Below are 16711 nucleotides of genomic sequence, written 5' to 3'. Positions count from 1 at the left end.
TCATAATATGACTCTGACTGCTAAAAGGGCAGTCTACTATAAATAGAGTCCTTGAGAGAAGGAAGGTCATTCATTTTTGAAGGAGAATTTTGAAATTTTATGCCATCCCAATCGGAACAAAGGTCTCCAATTCTGTATTTTCCCATTAAAAAGAACCCCAAAAGAAAGAAGTAAGAATGAAAAATAAAGCAGAAAGTGTTTGTTCTGATAATTTGTAAAGAAAATGTCACCAGATAGACCTCCTGGAAATGTTGACTCAACAAAAAAATAATCAACAAACAACCTTTGCAACTTTGGAAATTGAGCCATTTGAGATTTGGGTTCAGGATTTGGATCATCAATGGTTCATTAGGCTGAATACCTAAGTGCAGCCCTTGTTACCAGGTTGCCAGTGAGAGTGTCAGGTGAGCTGGTAGATAGTCAGGCTAAGTTGAAGTGGAATAGCGATTGTATCTAGATGTCTGAAACACATGCTGGGTGTGTTCCTTTAAAATAATTTACTTGTGCAACATCTGGAAGTGCAAATAGGCAGTGCTGTGATTTTCAGAAGCTGGAAATACTTCCAAAGTGCTAAGGTCAAATCCTCAGTGGGTGAAAACCGGGATAATGTACTGAAATCAGTGAAGCTATTTCATTTTGTACTGGTGAAAATGTGATCACTGAAATATAAAACACAGTTCAAAGCCTAGGGTCAGTTTAGAGTAAGAATCATTGCTACTGTACACTGATCAGAGCCATTGATGAACCACGAAGAGAATTACTGCAGGACTTAAAAGGTTAAATGCAATTATATGGTTTAAGCTTTCATTTATGCAGAAAAAAAATATATCTCAATCAAACTAAACCAGAAACTTGTCATTTTTCTATTTACTTTTCACAATTACCATGAATAAATGCTCCCTGCTGCCACAAAATACTTGGGTAAACCAGAAGTTTTGCATGCAAAACCAGTTTGTCAGTGGTGGCTGAAAAGTGTATAAACAAACACACCTCCTTCTCCTGATGTCTGAATGAAAGACTTTTCATATGTATGGAAAAAGTATTCCTCTTTAACCAGCTTGAGCCCTACACATAAGTATAACATGCCTTGCTTGCCAAAACTCCAAACAATTGAAATTTGGCTTCTGGGTATACCAGGAATGCAGGGTCAAGTCCCCACTTTGGAAGCACTGAAGTTCTCCAAATACTCTTCAGCATCTAGATTTCAATGCACTGCATAGAAATAAAGGAGTTGGGTTTTTTTTGTTTCTTTTGGTTATTTTTAGGAGGAAGAAAAGAAACAGTTCCTTGGGTAGGAAGAGACTGTTGCAACCTCTAGGATCTCCAGGATTCTGGCAGTAAGACCAATGGCAGTCTGTAATGAGCCTGTAGAACAGTATCCACTTCAAAGTCTTCAATAGGAATTTGGTTACAAGTGCAGATGGTGGTCCTCAAGAGAATTAGATTATTCTTTTTTGGCTAAAAATCTTGGGTAGCCATGAGATGATGTGCATGCACTGATTCTTTCTAATAAGGTAGGAAGATGAAACCATTCTCAAAGGCACAGGAGTCTGGGAGGAAACAAGGAGAAGCAGTTTTGTGAATCTGATCCTTTTCACAGAAAGCTCTGGATGTCGGCCTTTTCCAAGGCTTTCTTAGCCCAAAACTTCTCTAGAGGTACTACCAAACATGTCTGAAGCCTTTCAGCTGTGATCGTAACCAAGATCCAGTTTTTCTCTGGGAGGAAACCCAGACTGTTCAAAGATCACACATTTTCTTTCACTGAAATGCAAGAAACCTAGAACAGTGTGAACCCTTCCTTGGTGGCAGAATAAATCCAACCCTTCCCCAAGAGGAGAGCAAAGGGTAAAAGTTTTCCTGCAACCTACATAAAAATTGAGGCAGTCATGAAAAAAGACACTTGGATGGGACTGCATGGGTGAGCAAAGTACGTCAGCCCATGACAATGTGATCTCCTTGCAGGAACATCTCAGGCCTGATTCAGCCACATTCTAATCCTCAAGGGGAAATCCCAGGGCATCTCTTTCTTTGCACCTACTCACCTTTTGTTTTTACCTGCAAAGAAACTGGCCATGGTTCTGCATCTGTCTAGCATCCTCTTTACACCTCAAAGAGCAAAGGGCCAGCCAAGGTATAGACCATGTGTTGCCCCCACTGAGGCCACATGAAGATGCTGTACTGAGGAGTCCCTTGCTCACCCTGGGCACAAGTACAGCTCTTTCATGGGACTGGCCTCCTGCAGAACATGGCTGCCGTCCTGCAGGCAAACCAGGGCTCCCCTGCCATTTTTGCCTCCGTTGTTACCAAGGTCACAACAATACCAAGAACGTGGAAAAAACACTCTTGAAACTAAAATTAAAAAATAAAGAGGGTAGTAGGCAGATAGCTTGACCAGTGACAAGGGCAAAACCAGAAGTTCAGCTGGGATTTCTAACCCACCTTTGCAAGAGGCAGGAAAAAACGACTGGAGCGAGCACATCATCCATGGAGCTGATGCCAGAACACCCTGCTGTGCCTGGCTGATTACTGAGCGATTGAAGCTTGAAGGGGGGATCTCCCTCCATATGCTGCATGGACTACTGGCTCACTGAAAGGGAACTGAAAATTCTCCTTTGTGTTGCTGCAGCCACTCTGGAGATTCCTTGAGCTACAGCTAGAACATGATTCACAAACACACAAGGGTCGAAAGTCCCAAGGGAGCATCCTGTAACTGGACCAGGCTGAGGTGCTGCTGCTTGCAACAAATTTTCCTCTTTTCTTAAAATAAAAGTGCTAATGAAAGTTCGATGATTTGTGGGAACAGTGTGGTCCCCTTTTTCCTGCTACTGGTGCTGTGTAAACCTGAGCTCTCTTTCTTCAGAATGCCAGGAAATAGGTAAAAATGTATTTATAAGATGCCACTTTTGCAGCAGAACACTAAAAATAGCACATTAAATCAATAACAGTACGTCTCTCTAGTCTCATCCTGCTGCTGAAGAAAGAGTCATAATGTTATCAACTAATTGTCCTCCTACCTCTTTCAATAAAGCAAGTTTCAGCTACCAGAGTTACTATGAAGGTTAAAATCCTCTTTGTTTTACAGCATTTTCATTGCCTAGGGGGACTGTCTTTGCCCAAAAGGAGCATAATGTCCAAGTCCCACTGAAATATCGTAAGTAATATCAATAATAAGGAAAACACAGAATTCATTAACAATTTCACTGCCCACAGCTATGCACTCATGATATATGGAAGTGGTGTTCAGAGCATAAGCTCAACAATACTTTAAGTCAGTGCTCCTTTGACCCACACTGATGAAGATGGACAGACAGGTTAGACAAGATTATGCCTCCAAGGGTCATAAAAATGTAGAAGTTTCCCAACTGCAAACTGATTTTTCAAAGGCAATTACCTGCACAATTTAACCAGACAGCCATTTATACCTTCCAGGCTTCATATTGTTAATGTTTGTTTCCTCTTGGATTTTTGCTGTTTCTCCTACACTCTGTTTTTTTTTCTTTCTTTTCTTTTTTTTTTTTCCCTCAGATACACACATTAAAAAAACATTCTCACACTTCTTGTCCTGTGTGATTTATTCCCAAGAAATTAAATTACATTTTTATAAGCCTGTGTTACCACAAATGATAGCTGAAGATTTGCAGAAAAAATTAATTCCTGATCTGTTGCTGTGAAGCGTCCTCACTAGCAGTGCACCGACTCTGTCTTTCAAAAGCAGATGGAAGCAGTCCAACGGTATGATTAACTTCTTAGTCTCTGCAATTTCCTATTGCTCTACTTGCCCTAGATTTCAGGATTGACCTCCTGCTTCACTGCAAAATGCAGAGTTGCTCAGTTTGATAAATCACATGAATACTTTTTTGATCACAGTTATCTACTATTTACTACATACCCAGTGAGGTTAATCATATGCTGAGGCACTTCATATGCTGCACACATATACACTCTTCTTCCCAACAGCACTTTGCATATTCTTCATGCTGCCAGCCAGCAATGGGACCTGTTTTTGCTTTGCTAATATGTGAAAGACCACAAACCTGCACCTTGTCTCTCTTCCCCTCCACTCTAATTCTGTGATTATCCACAAACTGATTCTTAAAAGACCTAGCAAGCCAAATAAAATTCATGAGAAATTATTAGTCAGACCTTTCTTTTAGCAGCTGGATATTTTTCAAAATGCAAATGTTTCCGGGAAGTAGAACCAATTGTTTCCCCTCAAGGTATCTTTGGGGAGACATTGAGAATGCATGGGGTTGCCCATAGGGAGGTGCAAGATGTCTGGCTGTCGTAACAGCAAAATGCTACCACTTCCTTGAAGTAAAAATAGTTAAGGTTTGGTTTTTTTTCTTTTGTTTTGTTTTGTTTTCCTTTTTTTTTGGTTTGTTTGTTTTTAATTCTAAGCACCAAATGGATTTCAGTATTTAGTATCACTAGCTAGGGCTCAAAATCATTACAATTCCCTGGGACAGCTCTGTTCCACCTTCTCACGCAGCGCTGCAATACATTCAAATCATGCCTCCAGTGCTAGGGCAGAACAACTCTAAACAAACACCAGCAAAAGTCAAAGTGGGGGAAAACATCCAGTAGTGAACCTGAGTGCTACAGGTCTTGCTCACAAGTTAAATAAAGGGAAACGGAGTCCCAGCTTTACAGAGAATCTGTTCCTTTTCACTCAAAGCCTTCCACACAGACTTCTTTTAAAATCCCTTTTCACTAACTCACAACAGTCTCCAATACTGGAAATAGTGTCCTATATAAAACCTGTATCACTAGATTTCCTCCTTTGTGTTCTCCAACTAGGAGGGCTGAGGAAATCTAGACCATTTCTAGCAGCAGTCGCCCTTTGCTACCCCACACTATGTGAGAGGGCTGCTGCTGTGGGACACCAGCATTTCCAAACAGCCAGGCTTTCATATAAGGCATAAAAGATAAATCCATTTCCCCATTCTCTTTTCCCTCGCACAGATAATCCAGAAAGTTCAAGGAATGTGCTAGCGCTGTGAGAGTGCTGTGTTTGTTTCTGTGGCAGTGAACCCCGTGTGTGCACACCCTTCTCCAGCCAACCTTTGCCTCCCAGGGAGCCCATGATGTCAGTTCCGTCACTCCCTGCTGGTTTCCAGATCAGCTGTCCTGAGCCAAAGCTTCCCCTCGGCTGTCACAGATTACCCAGACCTGTCACATGAAGCCTTTCCAGCCAACTGAGTCACTCAGCTGATAAGCTGACCACATAGCTTCTCATGTGGAGGGCTCTCATGGCGTGAAAGGCAATGTTAGTGAAAAACTCAGTCCAACACAAACATAAGTATGTGAGTGACACAAAGCACATGAGTATTTTTGCTAGCTGCCACTGGCCTAATTACTTACTTCAGGGTATCACAAGTTTAACTGTTTTGCTTAATCACAGCTCAAGCAGATACTTGAGAACAAGAAATCTTTGGCTTGGTGCACTGAATGTTTTAAGGCTGCTTGGACAGCTGACTTCCCTGCTTTAAGTGATCTATTAAAAGTCTGAATTGCCTCTTACTGGTGTCTTAATACTTTACAGGCTGACCCTCCCCAGGCCTCCTAACCTAAATGGGGTATCTCAACGTGGCTGTGTAAAAAGAAGAACCACGCTACAGAACCCACTGGATTAACCATTGATCCTCTGGCTGCTTACAGGATCAGGGGAATGGACCAGATTGTCCCAAGTAAATCTCTTCTTTTTGGTTTTCCCTGCAACCGAGTGCTGAATGTGTGCGCACACACACAAGAGGCAGTGCAGCAGCACCTCTTCTTGCAAACGTCTCTCTCCCCACAGATGTGGAGCTCAGCTGCTTGCACAACCCAGTGCTCAGCTCCCCAACCCTTCACTGCTCCAGAGGACAACAGGGAGTATTTGTTTGCCCTTCAGGGTCTTAAGTGCAACTGGTCAGACCCATTAGGGTAAACCAGCTTGTGCCTGGCAAAGCCTGCATTTCAGTGTCCTAACTGTGATCAGACTTGGACAAACAAGGCACAGTTACACAGAAATGCAAAGTTTTATCCCTTCTGCTCAACAAGAAGGGGGACCGAAGCTCAGACAGGCTGAGCAACTCACCAACCATAATGAACAGGCTGTGTGTTAAGCAGGTCTCACAAGTACCACCCAAGCACTGTGATGAGTGAGCTATCTTTCCCCTATTACAATGAGAGGTGAAATTCAGAGGTGGTACAGCACTTTCCTCTGAGTGTTCAAAACTCTGCGGCAGACCCACTTGGCCCACACTTACAGCACAGAGAAATAAAAGGAGCTAGGGGAATAAAAGTGCCCTAAGACCACTGTAAATCTTTACTTCATGGAAAATGTTATCTTGCACAGGAATATGAGCTGTGAGTAAACTTAATGTGTGGATTAAGGATTGTGAGGTCTCCCTCATGGTGGGCTTTTCAGCCTAAAAAGAACAAAAGAATAATAATGAATGTTGTGTTTGGATATGATTACAAACAGCTGTAATTTACAGCTGGACATTCTCCACTGCAAATGGATCCAGCAAGCAAGTGCTTCTGGATTAGTGGAACAGACTGCAAAAAATTAGCTTTTAACATCAGCCTTAAGGTCAGAGTTCTGGGACCATGGGAGTCAATAATAAAATCCATTTAGCTCAGCGGGATTAAGCAGGTTTAAGACCTGGCTTAACCACCCTGCTTACTGTTATGTAACAACAGAGCACACTGAGTAGTTTAGTTACAGAATTTTTTATTAATTTGAAAGCTATTCAGGCAGTGGATGTGTGAGTCAGACAACTGAAGATACACTAGCACTATACCATTAAGGTGTATGAGTTAAGTTCTTGCTCTTCTCTGTCCCAGAAACTGAGCAATCTGCATAGTTGGACCACTTTACTGAAGAGCACAATAAAATTAAAACCAAGCTGTGCTGTATAAACACTGAGGGTTTTTCATGAGAGAATGAAAAGCTAATGGGGCCAGTGCATCTTTCCTGACAAAATAGTCAGTGCCTGTGCAGAGCAACCTGTTTTCTGGAAGCAGAAAAGCTGTTTCAGTCAGGCTTCTGGGTCACCAATCTTTGTGTTTGCACATAAATCTGCTGGGGGTTACTGTGTCATTCTGAAAACAAGACTGAATGCAACACACTACAGAAATCAATGGCTACAGGTTTAAAAACTCTTTTTTTTTTTTTTTTTTTCCATCCCTCCACTCTCCCCCTTTCAGTTTAGCTGTTACCTTTTTAACAGAACCTAAAAGCAAAAACTGCAACAAGAACTACTGAAGAATATTAAAAAAATAAATAAAAAAGGCAAAATTACTGACAGCTTTATTTAAGCTGCTGTCTCCCTTGATGTTGGCAAGTGCTGGTGCGTGACCAGGAGCTCTTAGTTGCTACTGGGACACAAGTAACAAGCAGCAATATCACAGGCATCCTCACTTTAGCCAAGACCAGACAGAAACTGCCATCACAGCATGGGTTTTTGGCCCCCTGCCCTCACGTTTGCTCACTGTAGTGAGGCTATGGGTGGCAGGGTGCCCTGGCAGTCAAACATTTGCAGGGTACCTGGAAAGCTATAGTCTCCAGGCATGCTTTGGGGGCAGATCTGAGCACAAATACTAAATCTGAGGTATGATGGGCAGCATTTCAGCCCTTTTGCCTTGAGGGCAGGAGCAGGCTGCGCCCAGCTCCCTCACCACCCTGGATGAGGTACAGACTGTCTACTCATCAACTCCACTTCTCTTTCTAGGGAAGGCGGAAAGCTCACTGCAGGGTTTGGGGCTTGTTAACTACCTCCAAGGGCACTTCTGCTGAAATGTTCCTCATTCAGCCCCAGGGAAGGATGCTGAGAAAAAACCTGCATGTTTTCTTCGGTCACGGTGTTGCCCCCACCGAGTGCAAAAGCTGCTTTGCCTCGGGGGGAGCCTGCACACCTCCAGGGAGAGGGGCATAATGCTGACTCTGAATCCTCTATCTTTTTTGCGTTTGTCCCAGTTACAGAAAATACCCTACAACCATGCCCATGATTTCACCCACATCCCATACATTTCACTTGGGAACTTTCTTCCTCAAAGGGGGGAGGGGGGGAATTCTAAACAAAATGGTGTTTGTAAACTTGGGGGGGGAAGGTCGATAATTTTGGCGGTCTTAGCCTCCGAGCAGAGAGAAATGTTATTCATCCATGCACAACATATAATTCAGGCTAAGTGACAGGCTCTGCTCTGGAGAAATCCTGGCCTGAGCTGGCTTCCAGAGTCAATTACCGCTTATTCCCAGGGAGGCGGGGGGTGGGGGGCCAGACGGAGCAGAGGGGGCTGCCAACAAGGCATGGGGAAATTTACTCTGTGTCAGCCTGCATGACACAGTACCTCATTTGTGGATAAATGTAAATCTGCTAGTTCTTTTTCACAGGCACTAAAATGTACAGTTTCTCCTCCCCCTTCCCTTCCCCTGCTCCCAAAACTGGAAAAGAAATCAGGAACGTTTTAGAAAGCTACCTTATATTTCAATCAATCCCCTTTCATAAAAGTCATTTAAGGTAAATATCTGTGCAGACCTGCAGCCCAACTATAACATTTACTGTGGCCCAAATCCTGAATTCCTCACTCGGGCAAGTTTCCCGTTGAAGTTGATGGATTTTTTGCTAGGAAAAGAGCTGAGTAAAACCTGAACACTGTCTAAGGTTTTGGTTCCCTGCTTATCTGCCTGGAGCACTGCTGCAGTTCCCGAAGTGAATAAATTACTTAAATTCCTCCAAAACACCAATCCTTTAAAACTTAAGGGGTAAAAAAAAGGGATTGTTTTTATGCATAAAACATACAGAGAATCTCTAAGAAAAGTAATTCCCAGGGAAAGGATTTGCAAAAAAGTCAAAAGTGAACATCTTGGAATAAATGAAGCACTTATTGCTGAAAAATGAGCTCAGATATATCTCAGCAAACTCTAAAGCTCAGAATTTGCTGCATCATTCATGCCTTCTCCAGTAAGTTTCTTATCTCTCGTTTGGTATCACAACAAGGGATTCTGCATATTCTGGATGAAATACAACAAGACTGTGATTTTTGCAGTAATAAACTCCACACATGCATGACAAATCCAAGCATGCAAAATGTTTAACATCCCAGTTCACAGATACTTTGGGGACAAAATCCGATTATGAGTTATATGCCACAATAAATAGGGCTCAACGTTTCATAAAGCAATTTATAGTTCATAAAAATGACAAAATGTACCTGTCAGATAGAACGCGGAGAGCAGATCTCTGTGCTGCCTGCTGGAAGAAAGGGCAGAGATGTTTATTTTATATTCTGACTTGAAAATTACGAGCACAATCAACACTTTAAAAAATGCGTTACACACATTTTTGTCACGTGTCCAAAATGTTAAAGTATGAGCAAAGTAGCAGAGAGTCTATAGTCAAATGGACATTCCAGCCTAGCAAATGTAAGAACACTTTGTTAAGTAAGCCATAAACCAGAAGATTGTCAAAGCACTGCACAGTATTTGAGGTCTGAACTACTCTATTTAGGCGATTTTTTCTGCAGGTCCCTGAAAACTCAGCAGGGCTCATTTCTCTGCCTTCCCCTCTCCCCGCTTCCCCACTCCCACTCCCTCTCCTTTACCATTAGTCTCCTCCCATTCTTCCACAGAAACAAACATCACATATTTGGTTCCTTTTGCGATGAAGCCCGTAGCTATAATTATAAATTTTGCAAAGCCTGCCAGAGTTGCTGTAGACTTTTCGTGAGAGCTGCCACGTTAATCTGCTGGCATCTTTTGACTACACAGTAGAGGATTGACCTGTTGCTGCTTTGCTCCTCAGTTTTTGTCTAGTACAACTCTTTGTATGGGGTGGGGAAGCATGGTGCTTGTTCTGTGTTAACCGGCAGTTCTGGGAATAGAAATCATACCCTCTCAAGTTTAATAGGACTCCCAAGCCTATCCCTGAGCTAGTTTGCCACTTTATTATTATTATTCTTTCCCCTCCTTCAATCATTTCAAGTGGTGTGATTCATGGCTTCGGCACAGTAACCAGCTGCTAAGCAAAGATGAAATCCATAATGTTTAGAAAATCTACTTTAAAGCCTCCATTCTGCCCAGAGCATTCCCTCCCCAGCTGTACCTGTCCAGGCTGTGCCTCACCTGGCACAGAAGGGACACAAAGCTAAGCAGCAGCATGGAGAGTCGAGGGGCAAGGAATTAAACATTGATTTTCTCTCTGCATTTATCTGTAAACACATTCTTGAAACCATTCTCCCGGACTTCTCAGGCTGCTGGTGGCTGCATCCCTATTGCTAAACAAGCTGCACAGCTTGCAGGCATCCTGCTCAGCACCAGAGAGCATGGAGGTAGCTCCTCTGGCTAGTCAAAATGCTGCTGACAGGCTGCAAAGAAAACTTGATGAAACCTGACTGGCGGTTGCAGTTATGGAGCATTTCAGAGAAAGGTGTAAAAAGATCCCTTGAGTGGATCCCTGCAGGTCTGACAGGAGTGCAGAAATGCTTTGGGAAGAGTTTCTACTTGATTTTGGAAGCAGAAAGCAGAATCACACACCAAATTGTCAGAAGACAGGTGGCATGGCTCGCCAGAGGGCTTTTCCTTAGCATTGACTTCTTGCAGCAGGCAGAGAAGCCATGGGAAGGACTGGAAATGTCCCAGCAGCTCAATGGGAGTGTGCCCATGACACAAACATGCTGCTTTTAGTGTTAGAAAAATAATATGCCAAGTCTGACATTTTTTACTGTCTGCAGGTTATTCTATTTGCAGGTGCTTTGGATACAACTCCATCCATGCCATCCAGGCCACTGGGTACAGGGCAGGCTTCAATGGGAGCAGCCACATTCCAGTCCATCCAGCTGGCACTATTTTTACTGTCTCTTCTGCAAGGGGCTTGTTCTGACAGTTTCAACCCACTTCTTGTGCACAAATGCAGGAGAGACCCAAATCTTAGGTTCAAGAATGTCTTATGGCTTAATCTCTTCCTTAATGCCTTGGGCCAATGCAGTTTCATCTCCTCCCACATTTAATCACCTTCATTGGCACAACGCTAAGTCCATTCTGAGTTTCTAGCTGCCCAGCTTCAAGGCTGAGGCCCATGCTGTGTTATGCCTTTGTCTGCAAAACTCAGGAGCCTCCTTTCACTGTCAAAGCCTTTTTCCTCAGCCAACTTGTGTAGGCACCATTCAGGTCACCCCTTCTTCTCTCCCACCAGCAGCCAGGGCTAGACTTTCCCTCACTAGCAGCCACTGCGTGGCAGTGCTGTTTAAGCCACCTCTAATATTTCCCACTCTTGGGTCAGGCCATCACAGGTGCTTATGTGGGTGTGCAATGCAACAGGTTGAAAAACTGATCCAGCTGAAAAATAACTTTTTTTCTTTTTCCCCAGGTTAATTGCAACCTGGATCTCTTCTCTGAGCTGCTTCCCCAGGGAGAGGGTTTCACAGCACAAGATGCAGTGTCAGAATGGGAAAGGCAGGGCGGAGGCAGCATGCCAGGAGACCTTTGCTACTGAAACAAAGGCATGTCCACCAACAAGGTTGCTTTCACCTGACACAGCTCTCTGGGGAGCTGCAGAGCTCTCCTGGAGCAAGGTATAGAATCACAAAATTGTCACAGTTGGACAAGACCTCTAAGATCACAGAGTCCAACTGTCCCCCTAGGAACAAAAAAACCCCCCACACAAAACCAAAAAAAAGACAACAAACCAAGCCAAAAACAACACACAAAAAACCATAATCACACACCTCACAGAACCACCACCAACACATTAATATGGTGGCTGCAATAGCCAGAGGGCACTGAAGGAGACAGGCCTTCTGTAACCACAGGTCTTGTAGACGTTATAGAGACCTCAAGAAAGCATGGACTTGGATGACACTAAAAGCCCCTAGCACGGGGAGGTGGGGTGTCTATCATTCTTGTATTTCCCTAAAATCCCAAATTTTGAGAGAGAGAGAAGAGCTGGATACTTTCTCTTCCAGTCTTGATGAAAGCTACTCTCAGGAGGGAAGAGGAGACTCCTGACGGTTTGGCATGCTAACTGAGCCAGGCCATGTGGTGTTGGACTGCAGCCACAAGTTCCAATCTTCTATTTCCATCTTGGTATGTCCAGTTGTCGACAGCTTTGAAAAGGTGATCCCTTCTGGGCAAGAAAGTGGGTTCAGATGACAGGCAGGGCAGCATTCTACTTTTTCAATTAGTCTCTCATTTTGAGTCCTTTAATAAATGTCCTGAAGATTGCATGGGGAACCTCACTCTTTGCTTGGTGGTCACACATTCTGTAAATGAGACTACTTATTTCTTTTTTACACCATTTGAAAATACAACCATGTTTGATTGCATATTTATGTGACTCCCTGAGTTAGTAATGGCCCCATTTCTAAATGGGGGGGGAATGAGATCCAGTCTCAAGTTTATGCTTCCTCCCTGGAGAAACAGATCTATTGCCTGCAACAAAAGGCAGTTAGCAACTATCCAGCAATTTTAATTCTAGCCTATATTGCTCCCCTCTCCTGGAGAAAGTGAGCTGTTGTAATTAAAGGTAGTTACCAGTTCCCAAGCAAGTATAAATAGTTGCAGCCACTAATTACAGTCTGCTCTCTTGTTCCCCTTCTAGAGGACTGAGCTACTCAACTCCTGCTTCTTGCTAACAGGTTTTTTGTGACCCCATTCAAACTCATTCATGAATCTCCATGGAGGGTCATGAACCATACTTTGAGAAACTCCCAGCTACAGAAATGGCTTTCTGTGATTTATTATGTTTTTAATATGCTGGTATTGTCTATGTGACAATGTAAGCAAAAGGTTGGTACTTAATATCATATAGTGTCTGCATGACTGTTTTTTTAATCGCTTGATTTTGATTGTGCTATTTAATTTGCATTTTATTTTACATCATTAACAACTTTACTGAGGCCAGCTCATCATCCATCAAGAAAGATGAGAACATGTTCTACAGTCTTTTTTATTCCTGGAAGTAAGTGACTCTGCTAGTTATAGAAATTGGGGATAAGAAATAATTTTGAAGTTTGATATTGCTGACAGACTTTAAAGATCTCCAAAATTTACCACAAAGGTGCTTTATGGGAAGCTTAATATTGTCTTGATGAGTGATTGAGTGTGTTCACCAGTAACGAATATAGTAATGAATTTTCAGTTCTTGGACTCAGTGGTGTTACTGATGGAGGAAGGTTCTTCTCAATATGAACACGGATATTGGAGACCAACTCAGCGCATAATAATTTTAATGCTGAGTAGAAAGCAAGGAAGGGGAAAAAATAATCACTTAGGTGAGTCAGGTACCTGGGGTAGAGAAACCATCCTCAGTAAATGAGATTAATAACTCCATTTCACTACATCAAGAGTTGTAAATTACAGGATACTGGCTGGTTAGACTTCTTCGACCCCCACCTGAGTTGGTCACAGATACATTGAGGGCAGAGTTTCATTGATCTGCCTATATTTTATTAATCATTCATGAAAGATTCTCGCTGTACCCCAAGACTATTTGGACAACAAAAGTTTTCAGCCAGTAGTTATGTTCAGGTTCTCAGTCTCCAGAGATTGCATCTCCTTTCTCCATCCTTTATTGCAATGAGCCGGAGCTTGGGAACATAATCAGCAGATATTCAGGTTTCAGTGTGTGTTAAATGAGTTAACAAAATTACTTGAAGTGTCACAAGCTGCAATCTGTTGTTGAAGGGAAATCAAAGAGGAAATTAAATACTTTCATTGTAATTGGGACTGAGCAGTGAGCTAGTTCATTGTAATTGGGACTGAGCACTGAGCAGAACGGGTTGAATACAGCTATGGGGCTGGAGATCTAAGAGTATTAAGAGTGGTCCCCAGAAATATTTTTTTTTCTTTTTTTTTTTTGTCTTTTTAAATATTTTTTTTTAAATCTGGTTGGAACAGAATTACTTCATAAACTTCCGGGCTGGGAATGCAGGCATTTTTTGGATAAGAAGCAAACGAGAACTACTGCAGAATGTTCTGCTGGGCTTTGAAAAGTATCTTGGAGGCAGGCACTGCAGGTTGACTGTGGATGCATTTTCCTATACCTCACCCACAGCATGTGCTGCCAATAAAGGCCAATAAATTGACTGCTGGCAGATTCAGACATTTTGCTCTCCATGTTTCCTGTCCTATGGATTAATTGCTGTTACTGCAAGACAGCTCAGTTCCAGCAGTTGTATGGAGTTACACCACCTATACCAGAGGCTTTCCTGAGATGGCACAGGTGTACACGAGGTGAGAATTTGAACCATTTATTTGGTGACAATGTAACAATATGTGCTACCTGTGCATGAGTAAATTGCATTGCTTCCAGAACATCTTGTTTGCCTTCCTTGGGCGGTTGGTGCTGCCCTGGAAATTTGCAGTGAACTGTTTATGCTCTGTCAGGATCTCCCCTATTAGCGACCACCCAGACTGCTGGATGTCACATTGGACTACAGTTAGTGAACTGTAGATGCACTTTTTCCAAGCCAGGGCTAAGGAAGGTTGTCATTACTATATACTGTCATTTGGGAACTAGACCAGAACAAATACTTTTATATCTGTCTTCTTTCACGTTTCACTCTTCATATGTCTTTCGTGTTGATTCTGTTTTAATTTCCTAAGGTTTTGTTTGTATTTAGCTTAAATGCAGCTTATTCCTAAGCTACTGAAGCCAGGAAGAAATGGTGTGAATGGCACAACCTGACTACATGTCATAACTTGGGTCACAGGACTCTACAAAACTTTTTTCTGGTTTCACATCTGGGAGCTGTTGTGGTCCAGGAGCAAAACTTCTGGATATGGTAAATCAGTTTTTCACCTTCGATGTTAAGGTGTGAGTTTGGCCCAACTCTGTTTATGGGCACCTTCCTGTGCTGGAAGTTACACCTTTGCCTGTGAGATGGAGCTGCTTTCCAGCCTCACAGCTCTGCTCTCTGCACAGGTATTTATAGACTGGGACCAAGGCAGCCAGCAGTCCTGCTTTAGACAAGCTTAGTTCATTGCACAGACATCTTTCAGTCCAAGGCATGTTTTCTGAAGATGCAAGGCATCCTTCTTCCCTGCCTTGAAACCTTGCATTTTGTGCTGCCCTTTTTTTTTTTTTCTTTAGTTAAATGCTATTTTTGCCATCCTAATACTCTCATCAGGGGTCAAAACAGGGTAATGAAGCCCTCTTGCACCTAGAGTGAGTAACTGTGAGTGCCTTTTGGCCAGAAGAGTTGCCTGAGGAAGTCAGGTCAGGCAGCTTATGGTAAGTGATTCCTAATGTACCTTCTCTCACTCCATTATTCTGTACTGCTCACTGTTCCTAGGGGCTTTGTTCGAGGATTGCTTTCCAGTGTGGATTTCTGAGGGATTTAAAATCACTTATAAACTACAGCTCAAGTGTTTCTCTGTAAATTTGCAATATAAATGTGTGAATATGATTTTCACTGTCCAGTTGATATTTATTTAAGATTGACAGGCTGTAAGACTTAAAAAGGGTCTATCTTCCTTCCCCTTTTGGAGTTGGTTATCATCAGAACCACATATTTTAAGAACCTATAAAACCCCTTCTGGATTTCATTACTTCTCCAGGCCTTTCAACACCTCAGTATCCATTTTTCACCCTGGAGTTCTGTTATTATATTTCTGGCATACATTGTTCTTTCTCCTCTGCTTTGTCCATTAATCCTTATTAATCTTCAGGGGCAGCACAATCTAGTGACTTGTACATGGCACCTGGGATTGAAAGGCACAAGTGCTAATCCTGGCTTTGCAGCTGACTTGCCATGTGGCCTCAAACAAGCCACATCTCAGTCTCCCTGTCAGTTCTACAGGGATAATAATTCTTGCTTAACTCTACCTAAGTACATCTCAGGGGCGTCGTATTAAGTAGTTAATACATGTTAAGTGATTTGGATCTCCAAATCACTGTGTAATCAGCATGAGTATTAACCATACAGAGAATTTTATACATCTGTAAATATTGAGTCCTCTGTCCTGCATCTGTTTAGATTTCTCCCACAGTCTGGCCCCAACAGCCATGCAGGATTTCAGTGTAGATGAGTTTAACTTGAATCTTTTTTTCAGTATAGATGAGCAGAACGAAAGTAATTGGTAATTTACGTTGATAATTTGGTTAACTTTCAGTGACACTGGAGGAAGATCTGAGTCATTGCAAGCAAAGCAGCGGTCACCTTGGAAAACCTCCTCTATCTCCACAGAAGTAGCCTGCTTTCACTTAGTATATCACAGGCAAAAAATGTCAGTGTTGTGCCACAGGCTTTACAAGATTTACTGGGAAGTCTGAAAGCTCAGAAATTAAAGTAGGATTTTTCTAAAAGCCCATACATGTGAAAATAGTGGAAGTACCAGCCTGAATTCCCCAAATGGTGGCAACTCTGCCCAGGAAGTTGCTATGTCAATCAATTAAGATGCATCTGCTACTACCCAGTATCTGCTCGAATTGTGCTAGGAAATGAAAAAGATGGGGAATGACATCCAAAATTGAGCAAAATCAGCGGCTAAACTCCTGTTGACCTTGGAGGAGAGAGATTTCATCCTAGGTGCAGAAGAAATGGCAGCAATGGTTCCCCAGTCCCTTTTTCCTTAAATCCTAGTTTTTGATGGATTGGCTGCTGGCTCTTTTTGCTTATTTCTTGTCATGTTCTAATATAGCTGCGACTGTCTTTCTAATGTCCTCTTTTTAACAAGTTTTTTTTTCATTATTATTTTTTTTTAATTCCCTTAATTCTTTTACATATT

The 16711-nt window shown here is 42.5% G+C and overlaps 1 protein-coding gene across 1 annotated transcript in view; it reads right to left on the bottom strand.

The window, feature by feature from the left end:
• AFF3 (ALF transcription elongation factor 3) overlaps window positions 1–16711 on the bottom strand; it is a 332087-nt gene that overhangs the window by 68179 nt on the left and 247197 nt on the right. Inside the window, exon 10 of the mRNA XM_051611002.1 lies at window positions 9199–9239. Within this exon, the coding sequence (XP_051466962.1) occupies window positions 9199–9239 (41 nt within the window). The remainder of the gene's footprint in view (window positions 1–9198; window positions 9240–16711) is intronic.

The sequence above is a fragment of the Apus apus genome, chromosome 1, assembly GCF_020740795.1.
Source record: "Apus apus isolate bApuApu2 chromosome 1, bApuApu2.pri.cur, whole genome shotgun sequence".
In the NCBI taxonomy this organism is placed as follows: Eukaryota; Metazoa; Chordata; class Aves; order Apodiformes; family Apodidae; genus Apus; species Apus apus.
Note: the sequence above shows the minus strand (reverse complement) of the source record. Positions and strands in the feature narration are given on the sequence as shown.